The sequence below is a fragment of the Pseudopipra pipra genome, chromosome 3 (genome assembly GCF_036250125.1).
Source record: "Pseudopipra pipra isolate bDixPip1 chromosome 3, bDixPip1.hap1, whole genome shotgun sequence".
NCBI classification, from domain to species: Eukaryota; Metazoa; Chordata; class Aves; order Passeriformes; family Pipridae; genus Pseudopipra; species Pseudopipra pipra.
Genome location: NC_087551.1, coordinates 92,469,013 through 92,490,134, shown reverse-complemented (window position 1 = coordinate 92,490,134; position 21,122 = coordinate 92,469,013). Strand labels below are relative to the sequence as shown.

The 21,122-nt window shown below is 38.3% G+C and overlaps 1 protein-coding gene across 2 annotated transcripts in view; it reads left to right on the top strand.

Moving 5' to 3' along the window:
• LRRC1 (leucine rich repeat containing 1) overlaps window positions 1–21,101 on the top strand; it is a 65,858-nt gene extending 44,757 nt beyond the window's left edge. For both annotated transcript variants that reach the window (XM_064650335.1, XM_064650337.1), the window contains exons 6-14: window positions 75–138; window positions 900–974; window positions 2,716–2,860; window positions 5,436–5,554; window positions 6,553–6,636; window positions 15,162–15,277; window positions 16,192–16,364; window positions 17,901–18,037; window positions 19,888–21,101. In XM_064650335.1, the coding sequence (XP_064506405.1) occupies window positions 75–138; window positions 900–974; window positions 2,716–2,860; window positions 5,436–5,554; window positions 6,553–6,636; window positions 15,162–15,277; window positions 16,192–16,364; window positions 17,901–18,037; window positions 19,888–20,046 (1,072 nt within the window). In that variant the 3' untranslated portion in view covers window positions 20,047–21,101. The remainder of the gene's footprint in view (window positions 1–74; window positions 139–899; window positions 975–2,715; window positions 2,861–5,435; window positions 5,555–6,552; window positions 6,637–15,161; window positions 15,278–16,191; window positions 16,365–17,900; window positions 18,038–19,887) is intronic.
• The last annotated feature ends 21 nt before the right edge of the window (window positions 21,102–21,122 follow it).

Genomic DNA, 21,122 nt, shown 5'->3' with positions numbered 1-21,122 from the left:
AAATGAGCTCATTCAAATACATAGGGTTTCTGTTGGTTTAGTCTAATGTGGTTTTGCTTTGACTTATCTCACAGATCACTTGCCCAGCTGCAGCGACTAGAAGAACTTGATTTAGGAAACAATGAACTTTATCACTTGGTAAGAGAACATGCCACTGAAAGTGCACATTGGTCTTGTTTTATGCATCATTTAGATTAAATAGGTTATATGATGTCCAAAATTGAAGAAAGAAAAATGTGTGGAGGGAGAGTCTTTTTGTATGCACAGATGAATTCTGGCAGTGAGCTGGTGATTCCTGTATCTGCTTAGTCTTGTTCAGTACAATATCACTTTACTCAAAAAACTGCTGGTGATCTCTAGAAAATGAGATCACTGCACAGCTTTTTTTATGGAAGTAAAAAGGAGTGGAAGGGCACAAACTCTTGTCTGTGCTTGCAGTTACAATGAATACATGGGCTTCTGTCAGGAGCTGGATGAGCTGAGCACAGATGAAAGCTCACTTATTTTCAGGGTGAGAGTAGGAATCTTTGTAAAAGGGCTGAGGCAAACTATTGAGGTTTGCAGGGTCCTACATTGTCACAGATTGATCTACCAAAAAGATATCTTTCATGTCCCATGAAGTCTGACTCAATTAAATGATGGATTTGCAGTTGATCAAGAGTGTGCTGCAATTTGTTAGTTAATGCCAGGTAGAGAATGGTAATTTGTTAAGCTATAGCAATTAACTTGTATGATGGAGTTCCCAAAAGCTTACAGTCACCCTTGCTACATTTAATCAAGGTACCTCTAACTAGTGCTTGCATAAGAATTGGTTTACTTATATTGTAATTGCAAGGTGGCCATTTGTTTTTTACTTAAAGCTGCTATGCTACTTAACATTATGATGTTTTATATTGTAGCCAGAAACAATTGGTGCACTTTTCAATCTTAAAGACCTCTGGTTGGATGGAAACCAGTTAGCCGAAATACCTCAGGTAAAGATGAGCTCTACTAATACTGTTTTGAAGATGCTTTTAAAAGAAAACCTTTTCATTCATACCTAAAGGGAAGTGCTTTAAAATGGAATAGATTTCTCAGTTCACTTTGCCTGGGTTTGGCTTTGGATGTGTAAGGGTCTTCTCTTAATAAATTAATAAGAGATTGGCCATGATACTATATATTCTCAGAAATTTTCTTTTAAGCATTTTGACAAAGGAATTGTTTCCTAATAGCTGCACTGTTAAATTTTTAGGATGACACACCCACTGTTTACAGTTCTTGCCCAATCATCAGGGAGCCACTAGTCATCTGAGCTAACCCTCACCTGTTTATCTATCTAAATTGCAGTTTTAATAGTTCTGAGTATGATTCTTTGCTTTTTGCAGTCATCTTCATCCAATGAAGCACAGTGTTAGGGAGAAGTAACAGAACTGTTGCCGTAAATAGAAATTTTGATTTATTCAGGCAAATCCCCTATCTGATATCACTCACAGGATGAGGGCCTTAGCATTTAAAGTTTACAGCACTCCAAATTTCCTTTTTTTAAGAACTGTGATAACATGTGGGATGGGTCCTTTTCTCTTTTTTTCCTTTACAGACATGTCAAAACCTGATTTTTCTTCAGTTCCTCCTGCAGTTCACTGTTATTTCATATATTGATCAAATTGTCAACTGTGTACCTGGGAAATCAGTTACAGTTTAGTGGGCTTAGTTGACTTTGTTTTTGTTGGCTTGGCCTAATAATTTTTTAAGTAGAAATCATAATTTATAAAAGGTCAAGTTTAACTTTAGATGCTGTTTTTATTGAAACTGGCCGTTATTGTGTATTTTGTCTAATGGCCAAAAGATGAACTTGTGTAGGATAAAGGGTATGTGTATGTGTTTAATGAAAGATCCTCTTGAGAGGCAGATGTTTCAAAAGTAAAAGAACTGATCCTGTGAGTTAGGATCATGGCTGTCACTGTATGAAAATTTCATATATGTAAAAGTAAAGGGCAGTTCTGCCCCAGCTGTTCTCTTCTCTGAAAGGTGAATGACTAAAGTAAGAACTATTCTCAAGCATGTATAGAGGTGTCTGTGTACATGGGAAATGGGAGGGTGCTCTGATAGCTAGTAGGGACAAAGGCATTTCTCTGTCTAATTGTTGGATTACCATTGTAAAAACCTTAAGTAGTCAATAATAATTGCAGATGATGGCAGTATAACTTGGCAGTTCAAATATGCTTGCTAGAGCAACACTCCTAATTCCTGTTTCTACATTTGTTGTAGTTGGGAGATGTGAAGATATGAAATCCCTAGATGTCATGGCACGTTGCTGTAGCAGCCAGGAGAGACTAATCCTAATTTGCCTAGGGTTAATTGGGAGGGGTAGATTTAATTATGTGCAGGTTGATAATCTGCCTTTCTGAAAAAACAACTGTGCAGTCTACTTGAGGGAAAACTCCAGGTTTGGCTGCTGTTTGCCTCAGTGAGCTCAGCATCCGTTGTTTGACTACTGAATGCAGTCTTAATAGCTAGAATAAGAAACTGTGACTAAATCACTTGGTTGGTTTAGCATATGTAAAGTGTAATTATTTACTTTTTTTTTCTGCATGTAGAGGTCATGTAGAGAACGGCCAATTTAGAGGTCATACAGATAATTGTTTTACTTTGTGGAATTTCATTGCAATGGTACATTTTTCAAATTGCTTTCTTACATGTTTGAGCATGACTTAAATTTTTTGTCTTGTATTGCAGGAAGTAGGAAACCTGAAAAACCTGCTTTGTTTGGATGTTTCTGAAAATAAATTGGAATGCCTTCCTGAAGAAATTAGTGGTCTGACTTCTTTAACAGACTTGCTTGTTTCTCAGAATTTACTTCAGGTCTTACCTGATGGCATTGGTAAGTACAAGGTGAATGCTATCACACAGAACCATTTAATCCATTATAAACTGGAAGTCACTTGCTTTCAAGTCTTTTGAAGTCTTTTGATGCAAAAGGTGAGCTTGTCTCAGGTTGGTTTTTTTTTTTCCTTTTACTTAGTATGAAATGCATAATTCTATTAACTTTGCATTTTTATTCTCTACATGACTACCTCATAATCCTCTTTCAGTCTTCACTTGATTCCTACCAACCAAAATAAAAATTAATATGTCCTTTTGGTTTCCACTGTATCCATGTCACCATCATAAACTTCTTTAACACTGTAGAATTTTAGGTTGTAATGTGCTGTGGGTCACTTGATAAGACTGACTGACAGTATCACCATAGAAATACAGAATTTTTAGTGGGGATGTGTATTTCTCTCCAGTTGGACAATGTGATTAATCCTATACTGAACCCAGTGGATGACTGGTTGCACTTCAGCCCATTACTCCTTGCCCTTGAATATTCAAACTACAATCTTTCTGTGTCTGACCCCTTAGAATAGGTTCAGTAACTGAAGAATATTTTCTGAAGCACTACCAGTGCCTTTTTTAAGGTACATGTTTTTACCCATGCAGTAGTTGTGACAAGTAGTCAGCGAAGCATTTTTTTCTCTGTTGCTCATGAGCTGTTTTTCTGGAAAGTGTCACATTACAAGAGTGTACGAGTGTACTTTCTTGAGAAGACTTTTTTTTTTCTTTCAAAATAAAGCTGTAGGATAAGGAGGACTTGTGAATGTGGTTTAACTACATCTAACATGTGTAAAAGAGTGGACAGACCTTCCCCCTTCCCCTGAATGCTATATGAGAAAAGAGAAATGTTTTTCTAGAAGTTCAGCTGGGGGAGGTGGGGTGAGTAGTGTGGGTCCTACAGCTGGCTAATGTGTGTTTGATAGAGTTATAGCAGCCCCCTGTGATGACCTGAGCTGGCCAGCACAGTTGTTGTACATCAGAAATGGAGCTGTACCTTCTTAAATGCAACAGCCCATGAAGTCTGCTAGATAGAGCTTGTTGGCAGAAGTGAACCTTGCTGGTCTAATGTGAAAGCTCCTGGGTGTTGCTCAGCTGATCACTGAATTGGTGGTTGGATTGCTGGATCTGTAGAGCCCTTGAAGCAGGGCTCTTGTCAGCACCAGTGGGTCATGCCATGTCTCACCAAGCCTCTAAAGCCCTAATGGAGCTGGCTCCAGCACCCCGGGCATCACCTCCTAGTGAGGAAGCTGCTTCTGATGTCCAGCTGGGATCTTCCATGCTTCAATTTACAGCCATTGCTGTCTTACCTGCCACTACAGGGAAGAGTTTTCCTCTGTCATCTCTGTAACTGCCCTTCAAGTAGCTGTGGGATATGTAGTTCCTAGATATCTCCTCGGCTGCCTCTTGGTGGTGGTCAACAAAGCCAGCTCCCTCAGCCTCAGCTCACATGTGCCCTGGCCATCTTGATAGCTTTCTACTGGACCCTCATCATTTGAACACGGGGAAGACAGGACATGACGTGAATCTGAGAATGATTTTACAGGTGTGATTTCACTATTTGCAGGTAGATGGGATATAGCAACTTCTATTGATCTGCTGACTTTAATTCTCCTAATGTAGTCCAGCTAGTGTTTATTTCTGGTGAGAGCTCACTGCTAGTTATGTTCAGCCTGGTGCCCTCAATAGTCTCCAGGTCCCTTCCAGTAGAACTCTTGTACAGCCCTCATTTCCCAGGCGGTGCTGGTGCACAGGTTTATTCTGCCTGGTTGCAGAGCTCTGCACTTCTCTGTGCTAAACCTTGAGTTTCTCTTTAGGTTTTTATCTTTCTGCATATCAGATGTCTCTTCACGATTTAGCATCAGCAGCGAATTTGATATGCCAGCCTATTACAGCTGTTTTGGACCATGTAGGGATGGCAGGGAGGTGTCAGCAGCTAGTGATATCTCCTGAATTCTCTGTCTTGGGCTCTCCCCATTCTGTTGCAAAGAAGAACAACGTGAGCTTTCTGTGCTGAAATGGTATTTTGTTCTTCATGGGAAGACCACTTTCAAAGAAGTTTTATTTCTAGTCTAAAGAATAAAATTGGGTTTCATGTCTGACTAACTGGGTTCTATATGAGGACAAGGAGACCTTAATCCAGTTTGCGTTTGGGCTGTCCCTTCACTGCAAGCCATTCTCACTGTAGCTGAGTTAGGTGTAGGTGATCTTCTGCACACTTTTTTATTAATAAATGTTGTATAATGGAGGAAAAACCTGATAATTTTCACGTATTTATAGGCCTTTGGGTAGACACATCCTTGATATTTACATGGAATATGTTCAGATTGCAAATTTATTGCAATTTTCTTAGGCTTAAATGTTGGATATGAATATTTATATTGAATATGAACTCAGTGATGTTAAAACTTCCTAACATAGTGCAAGCACCAAGTGAAGCAGTGCTTGAGTTCTTTTTTTTACCTGAAAAAATTCATTGTTTTAGAGGATTTCTAGAAGTTTTGCAGCAGTAAAATTTTATGTAATTAAAGCAGGTATTGGAGGATACTAAACTAAAAAACCACATTTTTCTTTCTGTCCAGGAAAATTGCGAAGGCTCTCCATTTTAAAGGTTGATCAGAACAAACTGATTCAACTAACAGATTCAATTGGAGACTGTGAAAGCCTTACTGAACTAGTTCTCACAGAAAACCAGCTGCAGGTAAACATGGTCATGGCTACTCAAATGGTGGGTGGTAATAAGACCTGCTCTTAGGTGCTGAATCACTTAGCTCATTAGATTACTCACCCTTGCTCCTGCTAACTAGCAAGTTTTCTTTAAATGCATCTTATTTCTTACCTGTTCAATGAATGCTGGAGATCAAGTTGTGTGTAGTAACAATATGCCCTTCAAATGCTTCAGCAATTACATATTCATTCTTGAATCTTTCATGACCAGTAAGGGAATTGGAGCATGTGGAGTGCAGGTATCACTTACTTTGTTGTGTTTTTAATGGGGGGTTTGTGCTGTATTGTGTTATCGCCAGTTTTTCCTGTGCATTATCTGGATCAGACTTGCCGGAACTGAATAGGAGCCCTGAGCGCTGCAGAGCTTCTGTTGTATTGCTCACTGCTCTGCTGCTGTACTCCAGCCAGATATTAAATACGATATGTGGTCAGTTAAAATAAATAAGAATTCCTTCTGTTAGGTGTTTCCTTCCATTATTCTGGAACTGTCTTCACATGACACTGACACTGGTTGAGTAGATGTCTCTATAAAGATGTAGGTTTGAGCATTTCTTAAGTTCAGTTGGTATGATTGAGTTAGGGTCATAAGTCTGATGGAAAGATGCTTCTCCATAAGTCAGTTCATAGCACCTAAGTTAGGAGATTGCTTCTCAATTAATTTGGAAAACCTGAAGTTCGATGATATGGGCATTCTGCATACGTGTATTCTGTACACAGCTCTTGTGTGACTATTGTCTTAGTGCAGAGATATTTCATGAGTGAATTTGTATTAGAAACTGACATTCCTAGATATTTGTTCTGCAATATAAACCTTTAGTTCTTCTTTGGAAGGTCTGGCAGTAATGAGGACTAAGACACTTCAATTTTGAAAGTGGATCAGAATATTACTTAATTTTTAAAGTGAGAGAAGTTTTGTTCTGACTTTGTATTTACGAATTCTGTTTGCATTTTATTTTGTTTGTGTTGGCACAGTCATTGCCGAAGAGCATTGGAAAACTAAAGAAGCTGAACAATTTGAATGCTGATAGAAACAAATTAACATCCTTGCCCAAAGAGGTAAGTTTTGTGCAGATGTGATAGTACAAGCAGAAAACTCTTGGTTTCAAATACCTACAAGAAGTAGCAGGCAGCTTTGGTGCACTGGGGATTCTTTCCAAACTGATCATAACCAGGAACTTGTCCATTAGATCCAAACAGCAGCTCTGATGATTTGGTGGCTTGGAAGTGCAAAATGTCTTTGCAGTTGAACAGGAAGGCTTGGATCTAATTAGCTTGTAACTGACAATTCCCAGTGTGGGTGTCAGGTCCAGCACTATTTGAACACTCGGACTTCTGGTAGGTGAAATGCATTTAAACACCAATATGCCTCTTCTGCATGTAGTATAAAAGTACTGTCAGCCTCTTCCTCACCTCACTCTAGGGAGCAATAGCAAAGGGAAAGTTTCATATTCTGAAAAGTGGCTCAGAGACTGTCTTGACAGTCTTATTGAAGATCTCTGGACTGCTTTTGCCCTTAACTGTGAGGACCTGATGTGACCAATATACCTCAAATCTTACAGCTATGATCACTGGGACTTCTTGTGTATTGTAACAGCGGGTGGAATGAAATTAGGCTAGAGTTTCTGTTGTGAAACTAAGTGTAACAAAAGCCTTAGAAGTTTAGTTCAGTTGTAAATTCTGGAAAGAGGTCAGGGAAAGCAGCATCCTGTGATTGGAGCATGGGGCTGTGAGTTGGTTCGGTTTGCACTACAGTTTCTCCGTAATCTTTGTCCAAGTAATTCTCCCTCTTAATTTTCTTATCTATCTATAACATATAGCTCTGAGTTTGAAGCTTTTCTTCACCACTTTCAGTTACTTCAGGAGCAGGAGGGATGTGTACTCAGGTGGCAGCCAATGGACAGAAATTGAGAGGAGTATCAGCTCTGGCTCTCTTCCTTATGGAGCTCGGACAGCTCAAGGAGGTGGTATGAGAAGGAAGCAAAGTGGCAGGCAACTCACAGATGGGAGAGAGGGGTCAAGCAGGGACAGAGGATGCTGCTGTGGCACTGGCAATAACAATTCCAGTGTCCTGGGTCTGAGCTGCCACAGGCCAGTCACCTAATGGGGAGGGAAGAGAAGGTGTGAGTACTGCAGTTTCTCTAGCAGGACAGTGTCTTCTCTGCAGAGGTGCTGCTGATTCTGAACAGAAAACTGCAGAGGGTGTACCCAGACAGGTTCCATGAATGCTGGCAAGAGGCAAGACCCTGGGAAAACTGTGTTTCTGGGTTGGTATGTGATGACAATTTTGATCTTATGCTCATTCAGCAGAAAACTTTCCATGTCTGTACAAAGAACTTTAAGTTAATACATTACACAGGTGTCCTAAAATATCTGAACTTGAGATTTGTACAATTTTATGTCTACTCTGCCTTTAAGCAGAATTGCCCTGAGTTCGTTATAGCATGTGAGGTTTTACTGGTACACTTTATTTCCAGATTATCCATTAATAGCTTATGTTATGTATAAGCACTTTTCTTAGTGAAGTACATGATATTGGAGACAGTGCATGAGGGCAAGCAGTGTGGCTTGGACAGAGCAGGGACAGGAGCAGATGAAAGGAGAAGGCTTGGTTTCAGAAGCAGGTAAAGCAGGATGAATATGGAACAGGTCTACAGGGAATAATGGAGCTGAGAGCTCAGTGCAGAACAATAAAGGGATTAATGCTGAGCGAGATGCTGGAGACATGAAACCAGCAATGAGTTTCAGAGGTGGAAAATGTTGCTCAGTTGGTGAAGGAGTTGGGGATATCCAAGGGTGAAGAATGAGAGTGTGCGAAGAGGACATTAGTGCACATGAGAGGGACAGAGGGGGACAACTGAACAGCAGTGAGAGGAAGTCAGGGATGAGCCTGTGTTTGGAGAAGGCGGATAATGAGGAAATGGAAGGTAGTATCTGGAATGAGGTGAGCTGGGGAGTTGATGGAGTCCAGGAAATTAAAATGGGAGAGGGTGGTTCCCAGGGATCTTGGCAGAGAAACAGAGGAAGCAGGGTTCCTTGACTCCCTATCCACTTCTTTGAAATAGAATTTTTATTTTTCCTTTAAAGGTGCCCACACCAATATATCTGACTCATTAGAGCAAATACTGAAATTAATGTAATGTAAGATTTTGTTTTGCTCTGTGGATTTTTAATTTTTATTTTTTTATTTTTAAAGGAAGTCAGTCCTTCTCTAACTGGAGGGTCATGTCCACCCTCTAGATCAGTGCATTGGAATTCCAAGCTGGTAATGTGACAAATAGAAAGCATAAACCATTGATGCAATAGGTTGTCTCAAAAATACTGTTAATATGCATGTATTGCAGAACCTGCCATGTAGCTAACGAGGCTTTTCAGTTTCAGTTTTTCAAGTTTCAGTTTGAATTCCTTGGGCTTAGGCTGTGCAGTAAAATGCTTTTCCCTCTTTAGATTGCCTTCTAACAATGCTGAAATGCTAGTTTCAAAAACAGAGGAATCTACTGCTCTCTGCTCATGTTTTCGTCTGTTCCCGGAACTGCATTTTCTTTGTATAGTGTTCTTCTTAACCAATAGCATTTTGCTTTAAACTAAACATGAACATTTCTGTAATGCAATTTTTCTGGTTAAAATTCAGAGGAGTTCAGTGAAGAGATATGTTTCATAACTCTAAAAGAAAAATGTTCTGTGTAAACTGAGTGCACAGGTATAACAAGTACTGTTTGTTGTTACGCAAAGCATCCACAGGAGCAGCTTCAGGTGTGCTGATAATGGCAGAGATCCCAATTCTCAGTTTCCCTTTGGATGGCAGGGAGGAACAATTTGGTGTCTTGGGTGAAGTGTTCGATTTCCATTTTCCTTCTCATCATTACTGACTTGGAAAAAAAGTAATATAAAATGCATTGGTAGAACACTTAAGGAAAACTGAAAAATGTGTCACCCTTTTTCTGTCTGTTGGAAGGCTCTGCTTGACAGTGAGAGAATCATACTATCTTTTCCATTTATTTTCATCCTAAACCAACTAATTAATACTTAAAGCCAGGCACAAGCTTCTGACAGTAGTCATTTTCAATACCATGTCTGCTGTGTGTTGCTTAAGATGTCTTCTGAGACAGTACGGTGAAGACTGAGGTCTTGGACTTTTGCACGTCAGTCGGTGTTAGTACTTGTACACTGGTTCCCCCTTCACAGAAGCAGAGTCAGATGCAGAAGTAGAGTGTGCACCACAGATATTTTTGTTAATTTATCTTCCCCTCTTTTCCTTTAGCTGTTTTCCTTACCTCTTTCATTCTTCCCCTGCCTTACAGAGTGCTAGAACACTGTGCATTTGTGGTCTTCATCCTTATAAGTAATGGGTGTATGACAGGCCATTAGGGACAAAGACACAGAGTCTGGTAACATGCATGTAAAAAAAAAAAATTGGAAAAAATGGGAGAAGAGCACATGTAACCAATACAGTATCTGCTTGCTGGTATCTCTGTCCTTTCATTCAGAATTATTCCTGTAGCAAAGAGAGCTTTTATACATAGGATGGCAGAAAGTATGTGCCTGCTCTAATGTGTCCTGGTGAGATAATCTCTGAGTTCTAGCTTTTCTGAGGCAGTGTAGGGGTTTTTTTTGTAGTTTTGGGGGAAGGGGGTCAGGGGGAATGTTGGTTTGATTTTGTTTTGTTAGCAGTTTAAGAGAATTGGATTTTGGGTCAAATCTGTTAAACTATTACATTGCCAGATTGTTTCAAGGCACGTTTGTAAAACCATTCTCTATCTTTTGGTGTAAGATTTCTGACTTGGGATTATTGAGGAGTTTTTATGCAAATACACCTTCAAAGTTTCCTGGTTCAGAGGTTCTTCTGTATTGTGTGCCAATAAAGGTAAAATGTGGAACAGCTGAATGCATGACCAAGACTTGAGTCACTGACAGATTTCATCTTCATTATCTCATCTTGCAGCTTGATCCCTCTCTTACTGAACCAAGTGGTGAAACAAACTTCAGCAAGAACTGAGAATGTCTAAACCTGTTCATAGTTAGAAATGTTTTTCCCCTTAAACTTGAAAGACCTGCTTGGTAACTCTCAGGCATTGAAATCTCACCCTGGCACAGGAGCGCTGGTGAAACTGGTGTGTTGATTTTGGCACTTGCATAAATAACCTCCTTGGAATGTTTTCCAGCTTTTGTTAATGAGTCTTTACAACCTGCAGAGATCTTGTAATGTGTCCTTCCTGGCTCTGAGGTATATTGTGAGAATTATTATTCCAGTAGGTAAAACTGCAGGTTTTTTTTGGCAGTAACTGTCTTTTAATTTTGTTTTTCAAATAAGTGGGACTGCTTTGTTGTTTCTGGTTTTAACTTCTGATGTCCTGTCCCTTCCCTCATTTGTGTAAAAGTATGTGTTTGTGCGTCTCAGAGGGAAAAAAGGCACTGAGGAAAAATGCAGGAAAACTTGTCTTGAGACAGAGGGCGGAGCAGCTCCCTTGCTATGCTCCTCCTCCTCTACTATTCACCAGTGGTGCAGGGGGTGTTGAAGTGAGTTTGCTGAAGATTTTCCTAGCCAATTTAAAGTTATTAATAACTGAATAATAAATAATAGTGAATTGGGCAGTTTCTTCCACTTCTAAATGTATTCTATGCTTGCAGTTAAAGAAGTAGTATACTTTATGTAGAGCCAAGGAAAATTCTGACCTTGTTTACTTTGAGCCCAAACAAAATTTTGGATATGACACTCTGGAAAAGGTTTTATAACACAAGAGGAACTGTGTTTAAATTGCCAATATGTTTATCAGGCTTGTATAAACCTAGTGAGAGTTCTTGACACTGACAGCTGTTTTGAGAGTTGAATAAAAGAGATGTGTCATTGGACTTTAACTAGTCACATGCTGAAGAATAATCATTATAGTATTTGTCATAATATCGTAATTTTTTTCATTGCTTATATCTGTGTGAAAGATGCTAACTGGTAAAGGACAGGATAATTGATTCATAGCTTTTGAGTAGTTAACAACTGCTGGTATATACTTAAGAGTCAACAGAAACAAAAGCAGAGAAGTGATGTGTTAAGACTTGCAGTTCTAGAGGACTGTCTAAGATGGACTAGTAGCAGGTATATGAATGTCAAAAAAGCAGGAGGCTGAAGTGCTGAATGCTTCCCATGATCAGAACATAGCGGGGAGCTTTAGTAGCCAAGATGACATACTGCCTATGTACGTCCAAACCTTACTGCTTCTCCAGAACAAGGAAGCTGTTAGAAAGATGAGCCTCAGACTGAGATAGAAGGAAAGAGCAAAAAGGTCCTCCATAGGTATAGTTTTGTGTGGAACCCAGAGGGGTCCTAGTGATGCTCATCCTCTCAAGCAAGTCCATCTGAATTGCAAATATGCAGTTTTATTCTGACTTCATAGTATCAGTGATCTTGAAATTAGCACTTCGTAGTAATGACCATTTTCTGCCTGACTGATGTGTGGGTTTTGGTTTTGGTTTTTATCTAGGCTTACTGTTCTTTGGAGTTGGTGTATTAAGGGAATAACCCTTAAATTAAAGTTGCTAAAATGAACTAAATCTCAGGAGTATGACTTAGACATGCACAACTCATTTGAGATCTTTTCCTGATGTCTTGCTCACTGCAGAAGAATGTGAGGACTTCTTTAAGCCTCCAGTCCTTGGAACAGTTACTCATGTGCCTAGAACTAAGCACATGCTTGTCCCCATTAATTGAAGTCTGTGCTTGAAATGAATTGTGTGCTTAAGTGTTACATGGGCTTGTGGCCTCAACTGTGTACTTGGTGCATATGCTGTGGTTTGGCAAAGTTTGTTGTAAGCATGTGATCAGACCCTTGGAAAGCATGGCTCCTCCCCAGTTAATGACTCTCAGCCAAACCAGCGACGTTCTGATACCATATTACTTCACGGTGGTCACAGCAGTGTTTTCCTTTCAGCATGCCATGTAGTGTGTGCACTTTGCCTCAGTGGTACCACTTCATGTTCAGGTTTTCAAACATTGGACCTGACATCTTTCTGTACTGCTGGATGGGTGCCATCTTTGTTTGAAATGACAAAGATTTTAGTTTATTTTGAACTGTCAGCTTGTCTTTTTTTTCTGTGATATCTCACCTGATACTGCTCGTTAGATGCTGTCTTCATTTTCTAAAACAGTTACTTAAAAAAAATTCAGTGTCTCTTTTTTTATCTACCCCACTACCCTAGGAAAATTCACTACCTCTGAATGAAACAAAACCTTTGAACAACTGCCTGTCGAGTGATAGTGCAAAGTTAAATTAACAGAAGTTAAAATAATTTAGGAGTTGTAACCCTCTTTTTGGCAGTAAAAAAATGTGTGTTCTGTCTTCCATTTGTTGGCATGCTCTTGTCCATGTATCCAGTATGGATAAAGAAAAATAAATTGAACATCTTTTGTATTTTCTTAATTGTTAGCCGCTTGGAAAATTATGGGTCAGGTAAATTGATAACCCTGTAAGTATTATTCAGTCCACGGTTCTACTGTTACCTTTCATTAAACTGCTTTAAATGCATGATGACTCGGGCCGTCAGATTCCACTGCTGCATTTTTCCATTGTCAGAAGTATAGAAGTTTTGGTCTCATCAGGGCTGCATGGCTTTACCTTGTTTGTTTGGCTAAACTGTTTGGATCTCCATGCTCCAAGACTGAATAACGCAAACTTCATTCATGAAAATCGAACACCTTGTGTACACTTAGGGCATCACTTACCAGCTCATCAACATTCACTAATTGTATTTCTTGCTTTTCACAGCTCCTCGTGTTAGAAACACCAATTAGACACTTAGTGTGTATATGTATTTTTTTTTAAATGGCACTGTATTCTGTGAATATGTGAAGGCACGTTATTTAAGAATCTATACACGCTTTAATATGAGTAGCAGAATTCTTGCATTAAGAAAGTTTGCTCACGATTTGAGCACTGGTTTCTAAGGGCTTTGATTCACAAGCTAAAATGGCTAACAAGGTTGATGCTTCTGTTGTACACACAGGGCCAGGAAAGCTGGTAATCTTGTGAAATAGCTGCATTCTTTAAGAGTGCAGTGATTTAGGGGAAACATCACAGATTTTGTTTTGTCAAGAGAATGTTGCATTGTAACTTTTTGCTGTGAATAGCTTGTGAATCAGAAGCCTTGAGCAGCTGATTGCTGCTTTCTTCCATTAAAAAGCATTTATGATACAAAGGAAGGTGAATGGTGTATTTGTTTTATTTTGTAGTCAGAGTTGCATCCTTTTAAAAATGACTTTTTCCTTGTAAATAGTGTAGGTTAAATCAACGTTATTTTTGCTTCGCCAGTTAAAAATCTTTTATGGTAATTGTTTGTAATCTCAAACTTGGATTTGGACTGAATTGTGGAACAGTTAACAAGAACATATGAATAATTTCGTCTCAGATTTGGGGACTCCTGAGCACAGTGTAGCAACATGCTGGCTATATTTTGAGAGGAAACCCTTCTTAGATGTGTGTGATTATAGAAGTCCTCCAATTTTTGAACTAAGCTCTTCCACTACGTTTGGTGTCTATAGCTAGATTCCAAGTCCACTTTACTTGAAAGGTTCCAAAGGCATTGGGATATTTTGCCTCTAATACTTGGAGTAAGAAAAGAAACGTCTTTTTTTTCCCTCTTCTTATGGTGGGTTTTGGAACACGCAAACAAACAGCAGTGCTTTTTGAAAACTCCGTATGATAAGCAAACAAAGGTAGGTTTTCTTTGTGAATAGGAACAAAGAGTTACTTGAAGCAGCTTTTGAGTTACTACAGCTAATGATGTTTATAGGAGTAGCTCCTTCTGGAACATAAAACTGGAATATGGTTTTTAAAAATCAAATATAGAATGTTTATTTTTCTGAAGACATCTACTTCTGGTGGAAAATATAGGTATTTTAAGGGTAAAACTGAAAACCCCTATCTTTTGCACCCAGAAAACTAGCTTAAGAATGCAAATGCTTACATTTGGATAAATGGGTAGAGACAGAGGATATTATATTACAATAGATTAAAGAAGGCCAATTCATATGGGAATCATCTTGAAATGAGATACTTTTAACCACTCAGGGCATCAAAGATTTTACTCAGTCTTCTGCTTCTTGTGAACTCTTCATTACTCTTTGTGGCCTCAATAAATGTTGGGAGTTGGTTGGTGTGTTTAGCATTTTGCTTTGCCAAAAGCCCCATTGTTTGTACCTAAGTTACTGAGAGGAAAGAATGAATTAATATGTAAAATGCAGAGCTAGGAAAAGTTAAGGGTAGGGGGTTTTGTGAGTGTTGTCTACAGAGTAGCTTGTGTGTGATTACTGGTTTTTTCCTTGTGTAGAAGGCTCTGAAAGGTAGGTAGAATGCAACCTATTTGTAAAGATACAGAGATATAAGATGTTCAAGACATGGCTCCAACAGACTTGCTTCAGGTCAGACTTCTTTTAAGCTAACACTTGTTTGCAGTCTGTACCTCTGGGTGAAGTGTCTGGCAGGCATTGTAGCTTGAATGTGCTGTGACATACTCTGTGACCAGTACTGCATGCCTTTGTTATACTGTCATATGGCAACAAAACCAAATTTCCCCCCCCCTCTTCTCTAATATAGGTTGGGGGCTGCTGCAGTCTTAACGTATTTTCTATACGTGACAACAGATTATCTCGAATTCCTTCTGAAATTTCACAAGCCACTGAACTTCATGTCCTGGATGTTGCTGGAAACAGGCAAGAGATTTTTGTTTTTCATGTTCTTTTGCTGTATTTACTCAATTCTTTCTGATAGCAAAAGATACTACGTCTAAGAATGAAGTAATAAAAACCAGTTATGACATTTATGGTAGTGTTATGGTTGAAATTCTGAAAGTAGTCTTTCCCCTTGGCCGAAAGTAGCCTAAATTGTGTGTTTTCATGAGTGTGATTTTTTTGATTACTTTGACTCTGAGGAAGAGATAGGATTTTAAAAAAAACCATCTGGATTTGTATATTTCGGAGTTGAAACTGAGAATCTAGGCAACTGCTAGAGCTTCAGCTGAAACTACCAGCCATAACACCGAGTAACACTAGTATCGAGTGTCTTATCTTTACAATACAGTGAAGGTAACAAGGAAAGCCAGTTTGACCTTGTAGCTTCTCACCAGTCTTAGTGTGCTTCAGACATCAACGTGCAAAAATGAGTGGATTAAAGCATAAACCAACAAATTAGTTTAGTTGCTCAGTAGGGAGTTAAATGAGAAAAAAAAAAAAAGGAGGAAAAGCAAATGTTATTTCTTCTATGCAAAGTAATTGTCTCAGAGGCACTTACATGTTACTGTTCTGACAGTTGTTTATGTGTAACGTTCCTGAGCGGAGGCAGCCGTCTGCCTTCCAGGGCATTTTACTGCAGTAGAGAAAGCTCAGCATGGTTTTACCTGTTACTCACAGCTACAGAGGATTATGGTATAAAGTTAAGCTGCAGATTTTTTTTTTTCTAAAGAACGGAATAGTTGGAATTGATGACTACTGCAATGCCTTTTATTAGAGGCAATAATTTCAATCCTATTTATTCTAACTCAATGATATATACTTAAGTCAACTTCATGAGTCTCTACTAAGTCTCCTAGAGATTGCCCTGACTTTTATACTTTTTTTTTTTAAACTAGGCTGGCGTATCTTCCCCTCTCACTGACTACCTTAAAGCTGAAGGCTTTGTGGTTGTCTGATAACCAGTCCCAACCTCTACTGACATTTCAGACTGACACAGACCCTGAAACAGGAGAAAAGATTTTGACATGTGTATTACTTCCTCAAATGCCTTCTGAGCCTGTTTGCCAAGGTGAGTGAGTAGAGTCAGCTTTTCATTCTGTATAGAAATATTACTTCTTTGTTTACTTTGTTGTCTGTTCCATAAAGGTTTGTAAACGATTCATAAGCTCTAATGAGCAAAGTACCAAAGTTCTGGTTGAATTTTCACTATTAAACTTTTTTTTTTTTCTGTAATCAGTCTTCAGAAGACTTGAAAACTTGGCAGTAAGTGTTACTGAAAATACAGTGACAACAGTAAATACAATACATGCAATAAATAAAATACAGATCTGAAAGAAAAAGACTTAGATCATTATTCTGAGGCTTGCCAGTGGGCCACGTAGTGGTGTCCATATTTGTGCACATTGATTATACATCTTAAGTACATATATATGTTGTGAAAATTAGTGCCTTTCTGCTTTTTTTAACCAGAAAAATGAATTGCATAGCGAGTAGTAAGCAGTAGACATTTTACTTTTTAGCAAGCTAATTTTCTTTCAAGCAAATATGCTGTACAATAACTTCATTATATTAATTAACAAGTGTAGAATTGCATTATAAGTTGCGTTTACCTTTTGTGTTGAACCTTGCCTCTGGGTCAGGTGGAACCATAAACTCTTTTTCACTGTTGGCTGGGTTGCTGCTCCAGTAACTTTTGAATGTTTTTTGTCCTCAAGTTTTAAAGCTGTGTGTGAACATTGGAGGGGATTCGTCTGAGCTAATATTTAAACTTGTGGTGTAATCACTGGAAAGTAATTTATCCCATGCAAGAATGGACTTTAAAAGAAAATCATGTAGATTCTTCTCCATTGAGTCCAAAAGGGGCCTGAGGAGAAAAGTTCAGCTGTAGATATCTGTATTGTAGGTACCCAGACTTAATTCCAGTGTTTCAGTCCTGTGTGGCTGGAGCAAATAGAAACCATTGAAGCGGCAGGAGTGTAGAAGTATTTGTTTTATCTCAGCTTCTGGATTTTAAGAATACAAATTCCATGAAGAATTAAAATAAGTAAATGAATCAACCTGTTTAGATTTAGAGAAAATTAAGCTAGTTCAAGAAGAGGAACTGAGGTAGACCGACTTTCTCTAAGGACCACACTACTAGAAATTAGATTTCTGCCTCTCCAGGTGAATTTCATAGCTTCAAGCAGAGAAGGCTTGGAATTAGGATTGTTGGATGTGTATGCTTGATAGTATTAAAAGGATGAAGTCAGTAAAAGCAATGATCCTGTGTTAGGAAATCCATTTAGTGAACTGGCTAATGTCAGGTGGCAGCCATGATCCAGAAGAAAAGCCACATATATTAAATTATATAATCAGCACTCTAAAATCTGAAACAGTCCAAGTATGGAAATATCTCATTTATGCATAAACTATTTAGTGTGTGTCCTCAATAACAGAAAATAAATGCAAGTTCTTTTTTCTGCCAAAAAAGGTAGAAATAGCCACTGGTAAATCTTGAATGAGTGATTAGTTGGTTATTGCAGTTATTGCCAATATAGCATGCTGATTGTGTGGGTTCACATGCATGTTGCTGTGAATCCTGAGCTGCATCTTCCTGTTCTAACAGATAACCTACCACGATGTGGTGCATTGGAGAGTTTGGTAAATGAAATGTCAGATGAAACATGGAATGAGCGGGCAGTGAATCGAGTCAGCGCAATTCGCTTCTTAGAAGATGAAAAAGATGAAGAGGATAATGAAATGGTATGTTTTTCCAGCCTTTGGATACCTGCAGACACTGTGACTTTAATGCAAAAGTGTAAAAAGTATCTGAGCATTCTTGCTGTAAATATTTCAGCTGTGACTGCTGTTTTGTGTGTACATTTGTAGCAGAAACTCTTCATGTTGACTGCTGAAACTTTTTATATTGACTTTAAATGCCTTTTTTCTTTTCTGCTTTGAATATAACTTTTATATTCTGATGCAGGGCAGTCTTTGTTTTGCTTTGTTTTCCTCTGTCTGCTCAGGATGTTTTCTTTGCAGAAAGAAGATAGGATCTTTCTCTGCATCTTTGAAGCTTTACTGCCTGAAAGTATTTAGGGTCTAATTTAACATTCCAGCACTCTGACATGTGTCTCCATTAAGTTTGCCATCGTTTGTCTCTCTGATTTCTATTTCCTATCTTTCTTGCTCTCTTTCTTTCTTTTTTTTTTTTTTCTGAACTCCACCATTTGCCATGAAACAACCAGTGTGTCCATAAACAGAAAAAATGTTGCTCATTAGTTTCCCACTTAAACAAAGGATGTGGGAACATCTGTCACTGTACTTATAAGACCTCTCCATTAAGTTGGACTCTGCATGTCCTGAAGATCAAAATGCAATGTGGTCTGTAGTTTTACTAACTTCTATTAACAATTATAACTCTTTGTAAAGAATAAGACTTCTTCAATCACATTTTCAGTTTGCTTCTCTGATGCTCTAAAAAGTTGCTGGTGATCCTCATTAGATCTCAGCTTGAGATACTTCAGGGCACTGTCTGGATTGTTTTACTTTAAAAAGTGACTATAAAAACATCTAGTTAGTAAGGTAAATGAACAAATAAGGTAGTTGCTTACTCCAAAGCAGCAGAAACTAGACGTCTCTTAACAAGCATTGTTCGTAGACTGACTAATAAACGAGTTCAGAATAATGCTGCTTAAAAACTGTGCCAACCTGAGAATGTCCGTACAGTAGCGAGGGCTCCTGTGTTAAACTGCTTTCAGTCATGGTATTACAGCCTGATTTGAGGCAAGGAGCTTTTTAGGGAAAAAAAGGGTTTATGATCTTACTGGGGAGAAGGAAGGGCAGATTTCCAAAGCAGTCTTGACTAAAGCATCCGTTTATGGGTCATCAGTTCATCCATAATGTGCACAGTTTACATGTATGCCACTAAAAAGTAACTGCATGTATACGTTTATTATACGTATTTTATATTTGTGGTGTTCTGTTGGTCTCCAGCCTGGATGCTAACTGCAGTTTTTGTAAATTTTGTTTTCCTTGTAAAGGTTTCAGCACAATGATGTTAGACATTCTTGTGTCTTAAGAGGGGAGAGAAATACTCCCTCTTCATCCTCTCAGGATGCTTGTTCTCAATTGACAAGAGAACCAAACTGTGTGGTGGGGCTGGAAGACATACAAAACCTCACACAAACATGTATTTGATGCTCTTATGGGATTCTTTCAAAATCAGATGAATGTTTTCTATTTGAAATGTGATCTTAAATCACTTACATGCTTTTGGGAGAAAAAAAAATCCCCAACTACATTTATGAAAGAATCTTCACTTCATAACTTGTAACTGTACTTCACTTGAGTGGCTTTCAGATTAGTAGGCCAAAAGAGGAAAAAATTTGCTCCTAGACAGTTCTTAAAACCTCTTTCACTGTCTTCATAAACAAGCAGCTATGAAAGTCATATTCAGCACAGAACATCATAGTTTGAAAAGGAAAAGGGGGGATAAAAAAGAAAAAGAAAGATACCTAATATTTGGTATGTGAATGCTGAAGCCTTGAAAGTGTATGTTGTTTTTGCAAAGAGACGAAGGCAAAACCACTTATTGCACTGTTTATTTTTAGAGAACACTTCTAAGGCGAGCCACTCCACACCCTGGAGAATTAAAGAACATGAAAAAGACAGTGGAGAATTTACGGAATGATATGAATGCTGCTAAAGGACTGGACTCAAACAAAAACGAGGTCAATAATGCCATTGACAGAGTGACCACTTCCGTGTAGAGTTTCATCTCCAGGTTTTGCCTCCTGTGTCTTCCCCTGCTGTTGAAATGTTCCTGTCGTCTTCTGGGACCTCACTGAGCCCCTTTTTGTTTTTAACCAGAACCTGATTCATCGTCTCCATACACGTGAAAAATGCGGCCCACTGGAAGAAAGTGCCTTATTTCATCCAGGCAGTGAACCAATAATTTCCAAATCAATATTGTAATTTTAGTAGTCCTAGGCTTTTTAAAGTTTAATACACTACTGTATGCAAAATACAATATTTTTGTCTTAAACACAGGGGAAATAATGCTTTTCTTTTCCAGAGTGCTGGGATATCTTCTTCCCAGTGGCTGGATGTGCTGGTGAGAAATATAGTTTTGTGGGAAATCGATACACTTTTTTATTTTTTTGGCAGCTCAGATGGTGTAAATTTTAAATTTTTGTATAGGACTTTCATAACAAGATGATGTATTTCATTTTTAAGAGAAAATTTATCTTGAGCGGTACATATTTTAGTATTTGTGGAAGAGAACAAGTTTCATGGACAGCTGTATCGTTTGTTTGTACCACCCATTGTGCCTTATTGTGTCTTGTATGTCATATTAGTCTTAAATATAACAATTCTTGAGGAAAGTGAGTAGATTTGGTCTCCTGCTTTAGATATGTCTTTCTTTTCAGACATTGGGAATTTTACAGCAGAGAACTTATGTTTATATTATGGAATCTTAGGTCATGAAGCACAAATGTTAGTTTTATTGTAAAGAGAATTAAGATTTAAATGACCAAACTGCTATTGTTTATTACATAATGCACTCACACTTTAACTTAGTTGTAATGAAACATCTTGGTTTGGATCCCGTGTTGCATTGCAGTCACTAGAAGTTCATGCTTCCATTGTTTTTTTTCAAATGTGCCATCTGTAAAATAACTTGAAAAACAGCACGATAGACTTTCAGAAGCACAGTATGAAACTAGTTTTATGTATTACACAAGAAAGCATGATTCTTTAAACTGCTTTGGTGGTTTTATAAAAATATATAAAACCATAATAAAAAAAATCTTTGAAAGCTTCAGTAGATTCATTGTATCATTAA